The sequence below is a fragment of the Equus caballus genome, chromosome 6 (assembly GCF_041296265.1).
Source record: "Equus caballus isolate H_3958 breed thoroughbred chromosome 6, TB-T2T, whole genome shotgun sequence".
In the NCBI taxonomy this organism is placed as follows: domain Eukaryota; kingdom Metazoa; phylum Chordata; class Mammalia; order Perissodactyla; family Equidae; genus Equus; species Equus caballus.
Genome location: NC_091689.1, coordinates 92404472 through 92426443, shown reverse-complemented (window position 1 = coordinate 92426443; position 21972 = coordinate 92404472). Strand labels below are relative to the sequence as shown.

The 21972-nt window shown below is 42.8% G+C and overlaps 1 protein-coding gene and 1 long non-coding RNA gene across 3 annotated transcripts in view; one reads left to right on the top strand and one right to left on the bottom strand.

Annotated features, from left to right (window-relative positions):
• Nucleotides 1-3233, bottom strand: part of LOC138924846 (uncharacterized) — a 39675-nt gene extending 36442 nt beyond the window's left edge. The window contains exon 1 of the long non-coding RNA XR_011440164.1: nucleotides 3117-3233. This is a non-coding gene — a long non-coding RNA (uncharacterized lncRNA). The remainder of the gene's footprint in view (nucleotides 1-3116) is intronic.
• The window catches only part of PPM1H (protein phosphatase, Mg2+/Mn2+ dependent 1H), a 231100-nt gene continuing 211034 nt past the window's right edge, over nucleotides 1907-21972 (top strand). Inside the window, exon 1 of one of the 2 annotated variants that reach the window (XM_023643925.2) lies at nucleotides 1907-2489. In XM_023643925.2, coding sequence (XP_023499693.2) covers nucleotides 2254-2489 — 236 coding nt within the window. In that variant the 5' untranslated portion in view covers nucleotides 1907-2253. The remainder of the gene's footprint in view (nucleotides 2490-21972) is intronic. The other variant, XM_023643926.2, reaches the window with a different exon arrangement.

Here is a 21972-nt window from a genome sequence, read left to right as displayed (position 1 = left end):
CAGACGATAGCTCGGGGACAATCTTCCTCAAGCAAAAAGAGGAAGATTGGCAACAGATGTTAGCTCAGGGCCAATCTTCCTCACAAAAACAAAATCAAAAAAACACTGAAGATCTCCCGGGGAAATGTTTTGGAGTCTTTTACTTTTTCATTGACGGTTCTGTACTATTAGACTTTATTTACTTATTGACCATGATCAGGTACTATGTTCAAATTGAAAATAAGTCAGACAGGAAATTTTTTAAAATCCTATTTCTAGTAAATATTAAAGACTTGCCATAAAGTTAAATAAAGGGAAGAATGGGGTAAATTCATCTCAGTAGAGGTTACTTACTGAAGTATCCACAGGACATTGTTAAAAGGTAATTAATGGTTCAAGAACGGCAGCTTGCGAAAGGGACTCCAGGTTTATATAAGCCTCAGTGGATGCCCCAGCATGTGGTCAGTTCAACGTTTAGCCGCTACATAGACACATATTTCTCAGTGGAAGGTTACTATTTCACACAGCAAAGGGGGAGACGGCTGTTTTTGCTCATTTAGACTTTGCATCATTTAGAACCCCGCCCCAAATTTTAAACTTAGAGAAGTGAGGCCAAGATAAAATTATATTTCTGGTCTGTGAAAAGTAATAAAAGAACTCGACACAAATGGTATTACACTGAAAGCTTAAATGTTGATTTTTACATGATTATTTGGTATATAGTAAACTGGAGTACCTATTCATGAAAAAGCTAAACAGGAAAATGTCTGAATATTATACATACTGGGGAAAAAAGGATCAACGAGGTTTATCTAGGACTCCCCTGAGAGCAAGGATTCCAGTTCCTCTTCAGAGAATCATCGGTCCCTCCAACCCCTGGGCGGCGCCCCCTTCCCCCTCACTGAGAGGAGTGAGGGCCTGTGGTCCCTCTTGAACTCTGGGCAAGCCGTTCAGTGCGTAACTCGGCAAGTAACAGAATCCTGGCAGACTGAATGGTAGGTAAACATAGGAACAGGATACAGAATAAGTAAACATGCACAGGATACAGCTCTCTTGCAAAAAAAAATTTTAAGCCAGTATTGAACAAATGTTACCCCTGATGAAGCACATTTATCGTTTTTTTCACGTTTTTGTTTTATTCATTTTTACTTTAGCATTTAATTGAGTTGCTATGTTCCAGGTAAAGTCCTTTAGTTTTAAAGGTGCCCTTAGATAATTTTGTAACAATGTTTCGAATTAAGAAAAGGCTGCATTAAGTGTCTCAATAGTAAACAGAGTCAGCTTTGAAAAGATACTTTTTTGTTTCTCCGTTGGGGGAAAATGCTTGCATAAACTTATTTAGCAGTTAAGTACTAGGTAAAGAGTGCTTAGTACCTACTTCTGAATTCTTAGTTAGTTTTCCTTGCCATTCAGTTTATTCTGGGTTCGAAAGAGGGTTTGCTCTGCAGATAAGGATGCATGGGGTGGTAATAAAAGGAAAAGAAAAGTAATTCTAGAAAAGCCTAGGGTAGAACTTTTAATGATTCTCTTGCAACCATTGTGAGTTGTTGCTTTTTGTGTTGTTAAAACTCGGGAAAGTCTCTTTCCCCGGGTGTTCCTCACCTCCACCGCAGGACTCCGAACCTGGGCTGCACCTGTCTCCCTCTCCCCTCCAGCTCGCGAAGTTTCCCTTCCCCAGGGTGCAGGCAGCATTCCTCCGCGAGTGGATTCCCCAGCTGGCTTTCCCCGGCTGCGCGTGACGTCCCCTAACACCTGTGCGGCCTCCGGCGCACAGCGCCCCCATCCCCGCCGCCAGGTACCGCCCCGGCCGGCTCCCCCTCCCCGGGGAGGTCCGGGTCCCGGGGCGAGCCTCGCGCGGGCCGGCAGGGGAGGGGCCGAGCCTCGGCCACGGCGCGCTCGAGCCCTCACAGCCCGATCATCACATGACTCGACGGCGGCGGTAGCCGTGGCAGCAGCGGCCGCGCCGGCTCCGGGCTCGCCGGGTGGGCTCAGTTCCGCTCCCGCAGGAGCCGAGCGCGGGGACCCGGACCAGGACCTGCTGCAGCGGCGGCCGCCAGCCGCTCGGGAGCGCGCGGCTCTCCCCGGCCGGCCGGCCCGCTCCATGCCGCTGGGCGGCGGCGGGGTCCCGGGGCCAGGCGGCGGCGGCCCGGCGCGCGGGAGGCCGGGGCTCGGCCCCCTGCGGCACTAGGCTCGGCGCGGCGCGCCCGCCGCAGCCTGCATGCCCCGCGCTGCGCCTCGCCTGCCCGCCCCGCCGCGGCCGGGCGCCGGAGTAATATGCTCACGCGGGTGAAATCTGCCGTGGCCAATTTCATGGGCGGCATCATGGCTGGCGGCTCCAGCTCCGAGCACGGCGGCGGAGGCTCGGACCTGCCCCTGCGCTTCCCCTACGGGCGGCCCGAGTTCCTGGGGCTGTCTCAGGACGAGGTGGAGTGCAGCGCCGACCACATCGCCCGCCCCATCCTCATCCTCAAGGAGACCCGGCGGCTGCCCTGGGCCACTGGCTACGCAGAGTGAGTGCAGCGACACCCGCGGCGCCCCTGCTCTCCTCGCGGCCCTTCCCCGCACGGTTCCAGCCCTCCTCTCCTGGTTCCTCGGCCCCGGGGCTCTCAGCTGGCTGCCGGCGCCCAGGCCTCGGCGGGGACCTCTTTACTCACACCTGCCCTTCCTCTCTTCTCCCAGTCCCCTTCCCCCAGCCCCAAGGACGCCGCGTCTCCGGCCGGGTGTGGGTGGTAGATGGGGGGTGGCGGCGCTGGACCGTGGGAAAGCTGGGGTTGGACGGGTCTACGAATCCGGGGGCTGTGACACTTGAAAAAGTGCGTAGAACCGCTCTGCTGAAGTTTGAAACACAGCAGGGAAATCTGGCAGCCGTGCCCCCACCCCTCAAAAAAAAAATCTCTGTGCCTCCGCGCGAAGTTTGCGGGGTAGAGCCGGGGGGAGCTGTCGCTGCATCTGGGGGCGGGTGTCTGGGCCCCGGCGGCGGCCGCGCGCGCCTGCTCGGTTGCTCATCTCGGAAGGTCTCAGTTTCTCCGACTGCAGCCTAAGAGCTCCTCGCTTCTCCTTTAGCAGGTAGTAAAACCCTGCGCGTTCCGCAAATGCCAGTACTACTTCCCCGGGTCCTTGGGGAGGGGGAAACTTACTCCGGGCGTCTCCTGAGAGCGTCCTGGTAATCAGCTGCGGCGATTAAGCGAGCGTCTGGGTGATTTACTATTTCAAGAAGCGACTGGGTTAGGTTGACGACCTGGAGTGGAACTGGGGAAGGAGACAGGAGGATTTTAATGGCCTCCCCCCACTCTACGGCTCCTCCTTTATTGACTGTTAATGACTGTTTTATGAATGGTAGGGTAAGTAAGGTTTCTCCCCCTATTCGGCCTCATGAAACTGGGAAACTCGGAAGGTGGAGTTTAGGAGATCCCGCGGTTAACAATGACCCTGGGGGCGCAACAGCGGCCGCGAACCCCCGGCGCCCGCACACCTGCCCCTTTTCCTTTAACTCCATCCGCTCTCTAATCCCGGCCCTCCCCTCCCCGTGCACAGCCGCGCCCGCTGATTGGTTCAGCCGGGAACCAATGGGCTCTCCTGACGCCGGGGCGCTTAGATGCTGACCGCGTTTGGTGGCCCGGATACCCCCGGGCCCGCATGGTTCCCGACGCTCCGGGTTCCGGTGCGAGAGGTGGCTTGGAAGACGCTCTGCCTAGCATCTCGAATTCTCTTTTCCTTCCCCTTTCATCATATAACCTTTTCTTCTCGGGCTGAAATAGAAAACGTGTATAAATGGGGATAGACGGCTGGAGTGTGAGAGAGAGCGAGGCAACAGAAGTGAGAGTGATGGGTGTAAAACAATAAAAATTAGCACAATAAAGGACAAGCCTGGCAGAGAACGTTGCGGGTGGGGAGGTACAAAACAGCATCGTAACAGGAGAAAGCCAAGGCAGAAATTGACCCCTGTGTAAGGAAAGACCTACAGGATGAAAAATGCTTGCCAAAACATACCAAGCACTATTTATTTTTCCTTTCTTTCTTTCTTTTTTTTTTCTGAGGAAGATTTGCCATGAGCTAGCATCTGTGCCAATCTTCCTCTATTTTGTATGTGGGTCATTGCCACAGCATGACTGTGGAGGAGTGGTGTATGTCCCCATCCAGGGTCAGAACTGGTGTCCAAAGCAAAGCCAGCCCAACTTAACCACTAGGCCAGGGGCTGGCCCCCCAAGCACCATTTCCTGACTGAAATAAAAGAAACCTTGTTTAAAAGCCCATTTGGACCCTTTGCAAGACGAAAACCAACTTGGAGGCATACTCTGTCCTACAGTTGGCCGGGGGAGGGGGCGAGCCATGTGTCTGCCAAAACCCTGAATGTGTAGGGCCAGTTGTCACTCCACTGGGTTTCCCAGGACAGGGGTTCCTGTCTGAGAGGATAAGCAGGAAGGAAAGGAAAGGGGCAAGAAGCAAGCTGTTTCAGAATTTTGGGATCTTATGGTAGGCACATGATGTGCCAAGGACCAAAAAGAACATCACGGAACCTGAAATGAGACATCCGGGAGGGACTACACTTCCAGGGCTGGGTCTCCTCCTGGCTGGGCCTCAGCACGCTTATCTCTAAGAAGGTCATCTCTTCCTAGACCAGGATGTGAGGGTTACAAGGGCCACTGTGAAATGTTTAGTTTTTAAAATTAGTTATAAAATCAGTACATGCTTGTTAATTCAAGCAAAGACCTATATACAAATATAAGCCAGCCTCCCCACCCCCCCACCCAGGGGTAGCGGCAGTTCAGTGTTGGAGGGGCGTGCTTGCCTTTCTAGACTTCTTTGGATGCACCTATAAATATGTATCATGCGTTTTTTTTTCCTTCCCCAAATAGTCTCATCCAAAGGATGTTATTCTTTAGCATTTTCACAAAACGCTATGTCACGCACTTTATTCCAAGTCAACACATATAGATTACTTCATTCTTCTAAAATGTATGCACAGTACTAGTAATAGCTAAATAGTTAGTGCTTACTGGCTAGTGCTTACACTGTTTGCAAGATTGTATCGTATCATTCGATTCTCACAACAACCCTACAAGGTAGGCACTAACATTCCCCTTTTATAGATGAGGATACAGAAGCACCGAACGGTTCGACTTGCCAGTCATACCACCTTAGTTAACCTGTAGTTGAACCCAAGCAGTCTGACTCCAGAGCCCACAACCCCCACCTACCCTTACAGCGTATTAGATTATGCACGTCCATCTGCACCCGGGATTAACCACTAACGTTGTCTTGCCATCTCCTTCTGCCAGATGTTGCACTATATCACTTCCTCAAACCTTGAACTATTGTTTATCTTCCTGCAAAAATACATCCTGAGTGATCAAAATGGCTGCAATAGGGAAGGAGAAAGAAAGACAAGTAGAAACTGCGGCTGTGTCACCGGCTGCTACCAGTAACACTGCCCTGTGCTACAGGACCTCCTGGGGGAGGAATTCTCTGTGTTCTAGAAGGTAGCTGAGAGGGATAGAATTGACAAGAAGATTGCTCAGAGAGTCGGGATAAGAGGGTGCTAGTGAGCCAAGGCCTGAATCACAAGTGTTTTGCTTAACTTTCTAGAAAGTGAGCTACTTTCTCAGCCTTCCTGCGGAGGAATAATTGGCATCACTTGGTGACTGAGGTGTTAGAAGAGAGTTGAGCTCTAGTGTTGATGACCTTTTGGGTGGTAGAAAAATTAAGGAGAAATGGTCTGTTTTTTGCCACTTATTGTTATTCCCTTTCAAGAAGAGATACTCTCTTGGTTAGAGAACTAGAGAATTAAGCAATCCCTGTAAGTTTTGGGGATCTAGAAATTGAGGACCCTCGTGTATTAATTCAATATTTGTTGGCATTGTGCTGGGTGGAATTTCCTGGCTGCTCAAAACGCTTCCTATTGTGGCTGAAAAATTTAGCCACTTGATTATGGGCTCTATGCTAGGTTGTAAAGCATTGCAGTCACAGATAACATCCCCAGGGCTAAAATCTTTCCAAAAACATGCATTAGCAAGTTTAATTTTTTGGTTTGGCTTTGAAATCCCTGACTTAGCTTGTTAGATCTGCTCAGACAGCCCCTATGGGAAGAACAGTCTGGCCCAGAGACCCCACAGGGCAGGTGCTTCCTTCTCTCCCTCAGTCTAAATACCATCCACCTGTGCTCCCCTGTGCTCCTGGAAGTCAGTTCAGTTTTTAATGGGTTAGAAGCCCATTTTGACTTTTTCTTTTTAACCTGTTTGCCCAACCTTTCTCCCCTCGATGGTCAGCTGGGCTTAGAGATAGAAGTGGACATGGAGTTTATGCTTGAAACTACGGCTGCAGAGAATGCTAGAGAATGGGCAGTACTCTGCGTATGAAAGCATCATAGTCAAGTTTTTATCCGTGATAAATGTACAAGAAAGAATAAATAACAATTATAGCATAATTTTACTTAGGTTATAGCTATGACTCTACAATTTTTTCTTCTAGAACTTTTCTCATAAAAGTGTCCTGGACATGGGTACAAAAAAAAGCTACTTTGAGAGTTTCTGTTAAATGTACATTACACAAGTTCTTTGTGTCACGCAAAGTTCAAAATTGTGAAATTTTTGATGAAATAACCCTATTTAAATCCAGTACACAGCTCACAAGTGTTCGGATTTATTTTGGAATCTGTGGGCTGTTCTGTCTCCTAGTCATTGGCACTAATTAGCAATTACCAGTAAATTGCGTTAGTTGGCTGTGTGGTGGTGATGACAGAGACAGCACTATTTCTCTCTTGCCCCAAAGCTCAGAAATCCCCTGGCCTTTCTTTTCCCCTTCAAATCTCCTCTTGCACACCCAGGCATCTTACACCTGTTACAGAGCTCCTGCCTGGGAACTTCTTGTTTGATTCTTGCAACTGGAGAACCTTGAGCTTCTCCACTTCTTATTGTATACAGATAAAAAGAAGGGGAGGGGACCTTATTTAACAGAGCTCTCCATATCACTTATTTGCAGATGACTCAGAAGTCCAAAGTAGTCTAAAATATTTCACCTACTTTTCTGGTAACCTGTGCAAGGTATTAATTTCCTGTTTTAAAGCAGGTGGCTAAGCTCGCCTCCATTTTTCAGATTTAATGTTATAAGTCATCCTCTCTGGGGTGGAGCTCCTAGACTGTCACTTTTCGTAGGGAAATAGATCAGCTTCCTTCAAACACTAGTGATGCTTCAAGCAGAAGATTTAACCTTTCCCAGGGGTGGTTTATTCTGTGTGTCAGCCCATTAGGTAGAGATCATTTCTGATATTGCCCCACTACACACTGCTTCCTAATTGTGGTTACTAAGTTAAGTTGATAACTTAAAACTAACTGCATACTACAATTGTTTTCTAAAAATATATTATCGAAGACAATTTTGTGTTGAGCTGTAATTGACGTATAGCCTTTAGCTTCAGGTGTACAACGTGATGATTTGATATTTGTATATATTACGAAATGATCACCACAGTAAGTCCACTTCATACCCATCACTACACAGTTACAAAACAAAACTTTTCTTCTTGTGATGAGAACTTTTAAGATTCACTCTTAGCAACTTTCAAAGAGGCGATACAGTATTATTAACTATAGTCACCATGCTGTACATTACATCCTAAGACTTATTTATTTTGTAACCGGAAGGTTGTACCTTTTGACCACCTTCACCCAATTTGCCCCCTGCCTCTGGCAACCATCAATCTATTCTCTATCTGTGAGGGGTTTTGTGTGTGTGTGTGTGTGTGTGTGTGGTGGTGTTGTTTTTTAAGTTTCCATATATAAGTGAGATCATGTGGTATTTGCCTTTCTCTGTCTTATTTCAGTTAGCATAATGCCCATAAGGTCCATCCATGTTGTCACAAATGGCAGAATTTCTTTTTTTTATGGAAGAATAATATTCTGCTTTATATATGTACCACATCTTCTTTATCCATTCATCCATCGATGGGCACTTAGGTTGTTTTTATATCTTGGCTGTTGTAAATAATGCTGCAATGAACATGGGGTGCAGATATCTTTTTGGGTTAGTATTTTCTTTTCCTTTGGATAAATACCTAGAAGTGAAATTGCTGGATCATATGGTAGTTCTAGTTTTAATTTTTTGAGGAACCTTCATACCGTTTTCCATAGTGGCTGCACCAATTTACATTCCCAACAGTGCACAAGGGTTCCCTTTTTTCCACATCCTTGCCAACACTTGTTATTTCTTGTCTTTTTGATAATAGCCATTATAACAGGTGTGAGGTGCTATCTCATTGTGATTTTGATTTGCATTTCCCTGATGATTAGTGATGTTGAGCACCTTTTCATGTACCTGTTGGCCATCTATGTGTTTTTGGAAAAATGTCTATTCAGATCTTCTGCCCATTTTTAAAAATCAGATTGTTTGTTTTTTTTGCTGTTGAATTGTATGAGTTCTTTATATATTTTGGATATTAACCTCTTATCAGAGATGGGATTTGCAAATATTTTTTCCCATCCAGTAGGTTACCTTTTCATTTGTTGGTGGCTCCCTTGCTGTGCAGAAGCTTTTAGGTTTGATGTAGTCCCACATGTTTGTTTTTGTTTTTATTGCCTTTGCTTTTGGTGTTAAATCCAAAAAATCATCACCAGGACCAATGTCAAGAGGCTTACTGCCAATGTTTTCTTCTAGAAGTTTTATGGTTTAGGTCTTACATTTAAGTCTTTAATTCATTTCAAGTTAATTTTTGTGTATGGTGTAAGATAGTGGTCCAGTTTCATTCTTTTGCCTGTGACTGTCCAGTTTTCCCAACACAACTTATTAGAGAAACTGGCCTTTCTCCATTGTATATTCTTGGCTCCTTTGTTGTAAATTAATTGACTATATATGTGTGGGTTTATTTCTGGACTCTCGATTCTGTTCCATTGATCTATGTGTCTGTTTTCATGTCAATAGCATGCTGTTTTGATTACTATAGCTTTGTAGTATAGTTTGAAATCAGGGAGCATGATGCCTCCAGCTTTTTTCTTCTTAAGATTGCTTTGACTTTTCAGGGTCTTTTGTGGTTTCATACAAATTTTCAGATTGTTTGTGCTATCTCTGTGAAAAATGTCATTGGAATTTTGGTAGGGATTTGCATTGAATCTGTATATTGCTTTGGGTAGTATGGGCATTTTAACAGAGTTCTTCCAATCTGTGAATGCGGGATATCTTTCCATCTTTTTGTATCATCTTCAATTTCTTTCATCAGCGTCTTGCAGTTTTCACTGTACATGTCTTTTACCTCTTTGGTTAAATTTATTCCTAGGTATTTTATTCTTTTTGGTGCAATTGTAAATGAGATTGTTTTCTTAATTTCTCCTGGTTCATTATTAGTATATAGAAACACAACTGACTTTTGTATATTGATTTTGTATCCTACAACTTTACTGAATTTGTTATTTCTAACAGCTTTTTGGTGAAGTCTTTAGGAATTTCTATATGTAATATCATACAATATCTCTAAGTAGTGACAGTTTTTATGTTTTCTTTTCTAATCAGGATGGCTTTTCTTTCTTTGTCTTCCCTAATTGCTCTGGCTGACACTTCCAGTACTATGTTGAATAAAAGTGGTGAAGGTTGGGCATCCTTGTCTTGTTCCTGATCTTAAAGGAAAAGATTTCAGCTTTTCACCATTGAGTATGATATTAGCTCTGGGCTTGTCGTATATGGCCTTTATTATGTTGAGGTATATTCCCTCTGTACCCACTTTGTTGAGAGTTTGTATCATAAATGGATGTTGAATTTTGTTAAATGCTTTTTCTGCATCTATTGAGATGATCATATGATTTTTATCCTTCATTTTCTTAATGTAGTGTATTACATTGATTGATTTGTGTATGTTGAACCATCCTTGCATCCCTGGAATAAATCCCACTTGATCATGGTATAGGATCCTTTTAATGTATTGTCGAATTTGTTTAGCTAATATGTGTTTGAGGAGTGTTGCATCTATGTTCATCAGGGATATTGGCCTGTAATTTTCTTTGCTGTGGTATCCATGTCTGGTTTTGGTATCAGAGTAATGCTGGCCTCATAAATGAGTTTGACAGTGTTCCCTCTTCTATTTTTTGGAAGAATTTGAGAAGGAAGGACAAATTACTTTTAAAAGAAGAAATCTTTTAATTCTTGATGTTTGGTGAAATTAAGAAATCAAGTGCCTGTATAATTTTCTGTGATTTGCTTAATTTGATATTTTCCCCCTTTGAATTTATGCCATCCTCTTTCAGGAAATAAACATCATTCATCTTCTTCTATTACTTCTGTCATTCAGTCAGTGAAATCATTCATTCCTAGTATGTGTCAAGTGTTGGTCTTATGCTGGGTCCATAGTATAAGACATAGTCACCATCCTTAAGAAAATTTTATGGCATAGTCTTTCCCCCTTCAGTGTCATTCTTTGAAATTAAATTAAAATGAAATCATGGACTATTAAGGTTAAAACAGACTAGCATTATGGGAGGTTGTTTGTTTTTTGTTTTGTTTTTTGTTGTGTTTTTGCTGAGGAAGATTTGCTATGAGCTAACATCCATTGCCAATCTTCCTCTCTTTTTTGTATGTGAGCCTCCACCACAGCATGGCCACTGACAGACGAGTGGTGTAGGTCTGTGCCCAGGAACTGAACCTGGGCCACTGGAGCAGAGCCTGTGAACTTAACCACTAGGCGACCGGGGCGGGGCCCCGTTTGTTTTGTTTTTAATGTCTTAATGCTTCTGCGCAATTTCAAATCTCAGTATTTAAAGCCTTTAAGTCACACTAGGGAAGCAAACAGCTCTTTCCAGAAAGCATTGTGATTAGCTGCCAAGTTCTCTGCACCTGGAGGTCCCAAGATGTTAATACATAGCTGTCTAAAGTTATGAGTAAAGAAAAAATTATCTGATCCTTGTTAAAATGGTAAGGAAGGCTTTATTCAAGACTATTGCAATAGGGGTCTTGTGATAGAGGAGAGAGAGCAGACTCAGCTCCAAATACAGCAAAGACAGCTGGGGATTTATAGCCCATGAGCAGAGTGAGGAGGTCAGTGGATCGGAACTTACTGGGAGGAGACATCAAGGGTAGGGGGCTTCTTGCTGAAGGCAGGTCAAGGCAGGAGATGAGGAAGAGGATCAGATGTCAAAGGTGATCAGATTTGACTGCTAAGCGGGGACTTAAAAAACCAAATCTGTTATCCACTGTCACCAACATGTCATGAAATAAAGGATATTTTAAAACCAGAAGCGCAGAGGCATTAAATCTCAGCAAAAAAGAACAGTTCTTAGTGTTTTGAAAATGCTGTGATATTTTGCCTATTTTTTGAAGTTTTCGCAGAACCATAAAACCGTATGTTTTACCTGTCCTGTAGGATTCCTAAGGCCCTTTCCTGTTTTAGACTCTGTGAATTCCTGGGGTTAGGTTAAGAACCACTGTCTGCCCTTCCAGACTGAGGCTTTCCCTAGTGGGCCCTACGTCTCCTGTATTGTGATTACACTTTTGAATTATTGTCCCCCAGCACTTTATTATGAACATTTTCAAACATTCAGAAAAGTTGAAACCGTTATGTGCTTAGCACCCATGTGCGCATCATCTAGATTCTACAGTGCACGTTTCTCCGTATCTGCTTAATCCTTCACCTATCCGCCAATCCATTCTTGTTCTCTTTAAATGTTTCCTTTACTCCAATGACTTGGATTTATGCTATTAAGTTATTTTGCACAGTAAATTAAAAATTAGATTTGAGTAGTTTTACATCCTCAATTTAGAAAACCACGAAACAGTGGGTTCCTCATCCACGTCGCAGGGCACCCCAGGTTTAACTTGTAGAGCATTGGCACCCTGCAAATGCTCCCTCAGTGCATACACTTTCCGTAACTTAGCATTCATGCGACTGACAGCTTTACATGGGGTCAAACTGAAAAGGAGAAAGAAATGACACATCTCTTTGCTCTGCTCCTGTTTAATGAAATCGGTAGGAAGTTTGTTTAAAACTTGAGTCTCTCCTCATTTCAGCTGGGAGCCAGTCAGGTGAATACCGTCTGAGGGGTGCTCTAGTAAAGGCTTAATATGTTGCCTGAAAAGGGCTTATGATGAATAGACACCATGGCACTGTGTTCTCCTTACTTCTGAAGTATGTATTGTCCACTAGGAGGCTTAGCAGAATCTAAGTACTTGCTGAATTGCTCTTCTTCTGGTGTGGTCAGATCAAGTGGGGCTTCTGCAATGTGAATCCGTAGTGCTTTCTTTGTTATACTATTTCTGACTTAGTTTTCTCTAAATGGCTGTAAAATTAAAATGCTTACCTGTATTTTTGTCTCTGTGTGGACTTTATGCTTCCTTATTTATGAGAGAGAATAGTGCTCCCACCAGCTCACAGCCAAATGGCTCTGGAGGATTGCCAAGGCCTTGCCGTGTGCACTTAGAAGTAAGCTTCTGTTTTCCATGTTAATAAAAGAGGAAAATGAGGCCCAGAGAGAACCTGAGTTACTCTAGCATCTCATGTGGTCCCAGGATCCTGGCGACCACCATGGAGTCATTGAACCTGACCATTCATTGTGTGAAATTATTCATTAATAAAAAGACTTTGTATCCCCACAAAGGAAATGTCACAGAAGACAGTTTAAGGTATTTTATTACTCAAAGGAAACCAATAAGGCCTAATCTCCAGGTGGCTTTAAATTGGATAAGGCTATATTAACACATCAAGTTTTGTCTAAAAGGATGCTTTTCAAAGCTTTGTAAAATAGTTCTATTGAGTATAATAGGCTTTCTTAGTTATACTTAACTTTCTTAGGATATGTGCATTTCCCAAGTATAAGAGTCCAAATCTTGTCAAAATTACCATCTTTTCTAAACTCAAAAGTGCATTTTTTTTGTATTTTAATGTTTTTGGAAACCCTGTAAGTCTTAAATCCAACCTGTACATTTTATGTCGTGGTATTTTCTCGAAGTTAATAAATAGATCATGTGTTTTATTATTAATGGCTACTTAGAAGTGAGGAAACATACTTAGGAATTCTGAATGATGGGGCTCAAATCATCAGTCAGGTTTTATGCACCAGCCCCTTTTAAAATTTACTTTGGGAGTTCTGTTACCTAAGTTCTTATGTTACTGAAACGCAATCAGGTTTTAATGGGAACTTTTCAAGTTAGTGACCCTTGGGGACCGAGAAGGCTGCCCGCACTCGGCACAGCATGTTCCCTTGCTGCTCCCTGGCCCCGTGGGCTCTCGCGGTGGCTGTCCTGGGGGAGTGTGTGCATCAATGGTTTGCACAAGTCAGGCCTAATGGACCTTGCTGGATGGGCAGTGTCATCAATCATCACAGGCCTGTGGGGCAGACAGAGAGGCCAATTTTTTGCCGAGCTGAGAGGACCAAAATGATTTGTGTACTCTACTGTCCTTTCAGGGTGTTGACAAATAGTCATTTAAGCTATTGAAAAATGGTGTGTCTTTCCCATATAACCTTTTTCATATAAGTAGAGAGAGAAAAAAATCTCAAGTGATAAATTGACTTTTTTTTAATAAAAATGCTGTGGATTATTGAATTACTGTATTTAACTGGTCCGCTATGGTGTACTAATAGTCTGTTACCTTTTTGAAAAGGTGAACATTGACAAATTATGTTTAGAACACACAGATGGCAAAAATAAAAGATAGAAAATAAATGTTTAGTAGGAAGCAGATTTTGAGGTACAGTGAATATGAACAGCCCGTAAGAGGATATCAGGGGAGGAAGGGAACCAAAATGATATTAGTATAGAAAGAATTATTAGAAGTTTTTTAAAAATATAAAAGAGGAAATAGCTACACTATGTTGTTGCAAATATATATGTTTGGGAAAAATTGAGCAATTTATCAGCCTTTTAGGACAACGTTTACCCCATAAGTAGGGTTCAGAATAAAGCCACAGAGCCAGAGTAGATGGCCTCTTGGCACCTTCCTTGTGGTTATTAACAACGGGGCCAGGCTGCCCTGTCGTTAGAACCAGGTGTCTGGAGCTGGGCTGACAATTCAGTGCAGCAGCAAATGGGAAGAAAAGATTTGGCAACTCGGACTAGAGCAGCTGGTGTTTATCTTCCAAACTATCTAGGGGCTCAGATGGAAATTGCATGGGCCTGTGGTTGAAGCCCTGGCTCTCCTCCTCTCCCCGTGCCCCCAGTCATCTGGCCACACTGGCCGTCTCCCACTGCACATACCACCTGAAGCCTGCCTGCTGCTGGGCCCCCCTTGGGGGCACCACGGGCAGTCACTGGTCTCCAGTGGAGCTGTGGGTTCCCTCCAGTCCTGGTTCCCAACCTTCTCACCAGCATGGACCTTTTTATTTTCTTCTTGGATGGGTCCCTTGTAAAGATTTTGTCCAGCAAGCTGTATAAACTAAGTATGAAGTTGCCCACTGAAAAGTAACTTTAACCAGGCACATCTTCTAGTCAGCAGGAAGGGGAAGGATGGTGGTCATCTCATTGAACACTCTAGCCAAAAGCAGAGGATTAACCTGTGTTTCAGTTCCTGTGTGAGTCCTCATTGCTCACCATCTATTTTTCATTAGCTTTTTTTCCTTCATTATTTTCAGTGGCTTAGGTCTCCTTCGGCTACCTTCCTGCATCCTTAAGGAGCCTGGATCACAAGTTGAAACTCTGCCAACAGGTGTGGCTTTTGCACCCAACCCCTGGGTTTTCAGCCAGGTGTGCTCAGATTCCTGTCAAGATCATTCTGTTTGGGATTCAGATGTGTAACACCTTCCTTGAGTCCCCGATGTCCTTTCCCTTGTTGAAAAGCTATGTGTTAATAGTTTTATTTTCTTGGCTCAGAAGTGCCAAAGTTGCCTAAGAGGCCTGATGCTTGTCAGCTACAAGTTTAATTAAATTCGTGCTGAGAGTATGATTTTCTCTAGCAGAGAGTTTTGACCCTTGGGCAAAAGTTTATTTTGTTAAAATTTCTATCATCCACTGACTATTGGTGAGAAGAACTTAAAAATGCCTTCAGATGTCCATTAACCTGCCAAGGTTGAGGAACGCATTGATTCCTCTGAACACAGAAGTTATTCTTTTAAATGATACGCTTTTTTTCTCTCATAACAGAATTGCTATGTTTTCTTTGTAGGCACTTTCAAATCCTCATCAGTACTATGAAGAATGTAAAAATTATCCATAAATTCTACCACTCACAATTAACTTTAATTGATAATTTGTGTATAAGTACACATGCATTTATTTCTAAAATGGGATAGTTCTGCATACTGAGTAGTAGCTTTTTCACTTGAAATGGAGAGTGATTATCTTTCCGCTCCACTATTAAGTGATATCTTCATATGTAAATAAATACTATACTTGGTCATTTTTAAAAGACGCATTGTATTCCATTTGTACTTTTAAATACTTTTTCTTCTTGATGGTAACTATTTTTTTGCTATTAAAAATAATCCTGAGATGAATATCCTTGTAGGTAAATCTTTAAGCCATAATTTGAAAAGCGACATTTTTCTGGGAAAAATAGTCAAATTGGACTTTTCCAGTATTTCTAGTGACCTTATTTACTAGTTAGAAAAGATCAGTGTTTGGATTGAAAATTGTTTTGAAGATTATTTTAAATTTGCTTATCAAAGTAGTGTTTGGTGAGCTAGGCTTAGTAATTTAAAAAACATTACTTTTTTTTAATATTTAGGATTAAATATTGAATTTCAGAAAAATGTTCATTTCTCATGTCCTATTTAGAAAAATGTCCTAGTTTAGGACTCTAAAGAATTGCCCAGTGATTCTCTTTTCAGAGCTAACGGCGCTCTGGCTCTCATGCACTTGAGAGAGAGTCAGTGACATCTCTTGTTTTTATTTAATTGTTTTAACCTTGAGTGAACAATCTTGAGGGTATGGGCATTATCATAAGCATTTTAATTCCTCCAGTACCTAATATAGAGTCATAGCCACAAATGCTCAGATATGTAGACCTGAAATAGTAGGGACATAACGTGATTTTTTTAATTTCAAATGAAGGAAAGATCACTCTTGTTCTATAGGCTGATTTTGAATTGTGTGCTCAACTCCTGGGAATACAACGGTTATCACAGTACTTGAAAACTTCAGACACCCATTGCTCAATAAATGTTTGTTGGAGGCAGTGCGTGGTATTCTCTGCACCTGGTCTGTCCTTTGGGGAAATAGGAAAAAATAATTCAGCTTTCCAGCTCTCAGCCGGGGGTAAGCAGTAGGAACAGATCCTGCTGGGAAAAGTAGATTTCCTGGTATATGTGAGTGAGTGGCTGGGAATGCGAAGCGTGTCTGCGTGGATGCTGAGTTCAGAAACCTACTGAAGTTTCTGAACTCTATCATTCCTTTCTCTGCACTCTACCTGTCAGCTTTTTATTCTCTGCCCCATTTTCTTTCTTCTGTGGTTATTTTAGTTTTTTGATATAGTATTTCATAAGTCGCCTGCTCTTTAATCCTTTCTCTGTGCACAAGCTAAAGCATTATTGAATTGGCCACAATCTATGATTTCGTTTATCTAGAGATTGGATTATTCATGCTGAAGCTTACAGTTTGCTTTCAATACAAAAACTCCAAGTCATCCAAGGTAATTGACCTATTTCCCTCTCTGTCCAACCCCAAGCTAATATCTTCTTCTTTAAAATCATGTGCATGTAGATATGAACCAATTAGAATAAAGAAATTCTGTACTAAAATTTAATTTCATTAATTAATTTCTACTCCTATAATGGTATTGCTTCTCAAGTTGACCCTGAAGAGCTTTCATTTTTGTCAGCTATATATATACGTGATATTTACTGTACTGGAAATTAAAACTGAGAAACTTAAAAAATATTTATAAATTCATTTAAAAAGAAACGTAAACACTTTTTAATGAAAAATAACCATATTCTCCAAAACAAAAACCAATTTAGTAAGAAGAGTGGCATCGTTATATATTTGCAAATCTCTTGAGTGTCTGGCTTAATAGAAGACAGCTGGGTTGTTACCTGCTTCTGCATTTACCGTGACACTGTCACACTCGCGGGAAAACTCCACTCATACTCACAAGAGAATGAGATGAAGGGGGAAGCGCACTGTTGCATTATGGGGGAAATAGTTTGACCTCATGTGTTCCTTGAAAGGTGACCCCCAGGGCTTCCCAGCCATGCTTGGAGAACTGCTGGTGCGGAGTCTAAAGATTTAGCATAACCTTCTGTCTTATTTTTTGAACTGTATTTTACGGATAGAAAACCTTAGACCACTTTTTTTTTTTTAAAAAAAAGATTTAATTTTTTTCCTTTTTCTCCCCAAAGCCCCCGGGTATATAGTTGTATATTCCTCATAGTGGGTCCTTCTAGTTGTGGCATGTGGGACACTGCCTCAGCGTGGTTTGATGAGCAGAGCCATGTCCACGCCCAGGATTTGAACCAACGAAACACTGGGCTGCCTGCAGCAGAGCGCACGAACTTAAACCACTCAGCCACGGGGCCAGCCCCAACCTTAGACCACTTTTAAAAAGTTACAGTGGAGTGTAGTTCCTCCACTTCTGACATGAATGTCTGTACTGATTGCAGAGCACACTCTCGCACATCCCCTGTGGTCTTCTTCCATATGGGGAGGGTTGTTTGAGACCATTAGACAATTGAGGGGGGTTAGTGTTATCCATTTTTAACAGATAATAGTAAAAACGATAGGGACCAGAATTCACTAGAGTTAGGGCTACGGTCCAAATCTTTGAGCATTCTAGGTTTATAGCAATTCTGGGCTTATTTAGTAGTCATATTGCACTGGTTTTCTTTGTATCGGGATCATACATTTACTGTAGACTTCACGTGAGCTACGGGGCAAAAGATAGAGCAGTTTTAACCTTAAGAGGTTTACTCTCTTGTTGGGAAGAAAAATTCATGAATAGGTTAAAACCTAGGCATAGTGTCACACAGGAGTGGCACCGTGTGGGCAGAAGGTTAGGACCTCAAAGAGGCAGCTTGAGGTTGTCTCGGCTCTTCTAACCAGATGTGGCTTCAGCCAGCTGGCTCACTTTTTCAGTCCTCAGTGGGCTTCTCGATAAAGTTAGGTCACTGAGTCAGTCCTCTCTGGCTGTGAGGGGCTGAGGGAGCAAGTAGCACAACCAAAGTTGTGTAGCGATAGTTAATTTCTACTGACTTTTAAGTAGGATACTTGTATACAGTTCATAAAAATGAATGCTTTTTGATTTGCCTTATTTATCTTAAATAAAATCTCTGAAGGATCTGTTGGCTGAATATGCATTTTTAGCAAAAGGTGGAAGTTAATTGAAAACCTAATTGCAAACGATTTAATGATGCAAACGTCTAAATCTAAGAGCCTGGTGGACCAAGGAGGGTGTCGTGGTGACTCTGCTTTTCTCTGGAGGGTGGGCTTGCCTCCCCAACCCTGTGCAGCACAGGTTGTAGCATTGTTTCTAGAAAAAGCAAAATAAAAATAAACTTTCAAATAGCCTGTCGTGGATTAAAAGGGACTAAAAATTTAGCTTTTTTCCCTCTAATTCTTTTCGAGTAATGATGCAGTTACTGTATCTGTCCAGAAGAGTCATGACTTGAAGTCTTTGTCTAGAAGGAGAAATGCTTCAAAATTCTATCGTGAAGCAGGTAAAATTATGGCGGTGATGATTCCACCATAATTGGTTCCTGTTGGTTCCACTCTGGGATGTCCTTTTTTGAGGCATGGTTCTGTTTTAGCCAAACTATAATTTGTAAAGTGTGTAGATGTCCAAATAGGGTCTATGAAAAGTTGAAAAAAAAATGTGAAATTGGTGGAAACCTCCTACTGATCCTTCCAGGAAAAAAGGAATGAAGATCACAACTAGTTTTGAATTCAGTCCTGCTCTTAGCCCCACGTTGCTCGAGGGCGGGTGACCTGAGGACATCTCTGATGCTCGGAATTGTGCTGTCACATGGTGCAGAGCTGATGTCCTCTGCTTTGGCACTTAAATTGCTGTGGAAAGCAGCTGTACTTGATGTAATTTTAATCAATACCTTGTACTTACACGAGGTCCTGTAGCCACGGTATCAGTCTTCTCAGCATCTCTGACCTGAGTGAAAGACATAGTGTCTTGCTGGAGATTTGGTTTTGAAAATTAATGTAAGTCAAATTATATTTTAAAAGTACCAGGAAGCTTGCTACTTAAAATACGCCACTGCAGGACGTATTTTCACAATGTCGAGAATAGTTCTGTTAATCAGCATTGGTTCTTTGTGAGTTGAACTTAATAGTACCCTACATTTTCTGAAGTGGAGGATAACTAGTGGTATGTTCTTTTCAAATGTTAAATGACCGGCAGCTAGTAGCATCAATGACCCCTTGAAGGTCATCAAGGATAAGTGGCTAAGGATGAGTGGTTGGGACTCAGCCTACATCAGCTTCCTCCTTCATGTGCTTCTTGATATCCTTCTAGAATTCATCTATTTGACTCTTCAGTATCTTTGCTCATACCAGAACTGCTCGAGCTTCCATTTCTGTAGTAGGGTTTTTCTGATTTAAATAGGATCTATTTAAAATTGTGCTCCATTAATTTTTTCTCACCGAAAAACATGTTCCCTTAGTTTTGAACTTAAATTACATTTTCTTTCTTGAGATATGTTTCTTTTCACTATATCTCAAAGAAATAACTTACCTCATTTTTTTGCAGCTTTGTAAGGAATTAAGTAATTTAGTTATTCCGTAAATATAATTGACTAGGCACTTACAAATTGAAGATTGAGCCACTTCCATTCCATTCCATGTGGCATTCAAGCTTTTTGGAGAATGTCACAGAACAGACACCAAAAGCAAAATGAATGTTTAGATTGTACTGTTAGTAAACTACACAGTTTGATTATTAAAAGTATGTTTATTAAAGAAAATAATCTATGATCAACAATGCCCATTTTTAATAAGTTACACTGGATGTGAGTAAAACAGACTGTTTCAGCTAGGTTGCTAGAAAACATTAATTCAGTTTTCAGTCAGTTAACATTTATTAAACCCCCACTGAATATAAGGCTCTCGAGCTTGAAAAAAAATGCATTCCCTATCTTCAGGAAATTCACAGCTTAGCAGGGGAGGTATTTTGTGCACAGCTGTAATACAGCGAGCTCCTGTGGGGTGTTTGTTACCACAGCATATCCTAGCCCGTCCTGACTAATGCATGGTGGTAGTTTGCAGCATACATCTGCGGATGGAACCTGCAGTGGAAAAACAGGTTTTCTGTTATAAATTTGATAAATGCCACCTGAGAAAAACCCCTGCAACCGTGCTGGGTTAGAATTAAGAAGATTTCTTTATGGGATTTCTTAAAGCTTTTGGTACACTGTGGTGAATTTCAAAACTCCAAGCTGAGGGAGAGTATTCATTGCTTCCTAAACTTCTCTGACTATGAAATCCATTTCATAATCCATTTGTAATGGTCTAGGCATGAAACTAATTGCATAAACCAATAAGAGTCCTCGACTGGAAAGGAAGCACAGGTTAAGGGGAAATTTGAAAGAATGATTGACAGGAGTAGGACTGATTAGATATGTAAAGAGTAAAGAGGTTGCAATGTTTCAGTTACCAGCTCGTTTGCAGTGGATTCCTTACCGGTCTCCAAGGTGGCTTTGCTGACCTTTGTTCCTTTCCTCAGACCATCAGTCTCACTCCTGCCCACTTTGTGTTGGCAGAGGGCCTTACCATCCCACCATACGCATCTCTGTCCAGCAAGGCTCCTCTTCCAATCCATGTTGAGTGTCTTTAACATCGTCCTTTTTATTCCCTGCTGTCTCAGTCGGAGAAATGTTCTGCCGGAAATGTTACCCTCCCCTCACTTCTTACATAACACACACACACACGTTTGTGCCCTGACTCCTGTTTCCTTCATTTGTTATCCAAGCATCTTGAGCCTTTGCCTCTTCATTGCCTCCCCCTTTGTAGGTGTGCCACGTCATTGCCGTTGGATCAAACAGCCTATCCCCTCTTCTAGTCTGCATCACCCCTTCAAGTTACTGAACATCCCATCGCTCTCTTTTGGTAACACCTTTACTTCCTTACAGAAACATATATGGACTGCCTACTCTGTGCCAAGAACTCTTCTGGGCGCCAGGGACACCAAGACAAATAAGAGACGTCTCTTCCCCCAAGTTGTCTAGTGGGAGACCCGTCCAACTGAACAAGCCCCTGCAGTGGAGTGGGATGGGGGTCATGATCGAGGTGCAGCACAGGGCATCATGGGGAGCACAGAGCCTAGGCTGGGGCTATCAGAGAAGGCTTCCCACAGGGGATGAGGCTGGGGTGGAACTTAAAGAAGGCAGCCAGCCAGTGTTCGGGCTGGAGAGGAGAGCGCGTGTGGGTGCACAGAAGGGTGAGAGTGGGATGCGCTGCAGGACAGTGAGGGGTCTCCATGCACTACTTCCGCTTCAGTGCTATTAGGACGATGCTCACCACAGGTCACCAGTGACTTTTTAGGTTCAAATGGTCACTTAAAAAATTTGTTCATCTTCTGCATCCTCACTGGAGCAGTAATCGTTGCTGCTCACTCTCTAGTCTGTGAACTCTGTCATCTCTTAACTTCTGGACACTCCTTCCTTCTGGTCATTTTTCTAATTTTCTAACCATGCTCCCTTTTCTTGTCAGAAATCTCCCTTGAATACTGGTGTCCCAGTATTCTCCAGACCTCTCCGCGCTGTCTCTTCGTCCTCTCCATTAACCGTTTTATCCTTACCACTTTCTGGGAACTTGAATTTGTCATCAGCCTTGCGTCTCTCCTGAGCCCTTCACATGGTCCCCTCTGCTGTGATCATCCCTTCACTGGGCCGGCCTGTCTCGAATGCTTTGCACGAGTCTGAATTTAAATTTTTTGAAATGTGAGTGTAAGTTATAGGAGTTGTAAAGGACGTGGTGGATGCTCGATGCCCGCGTGTCATTCACGAGCTAATGGTTTTTGACAGTGCCAGGTGGAAGCAGTTGGTAACGCTGAGACCTCACTGTGTCAGTACCTCTGAACAGCTGGGGAACAAATCTGCTTTTAGTTCTAGAGCTACACTGTCTGTTAATAAAATCGTTACATAGGTT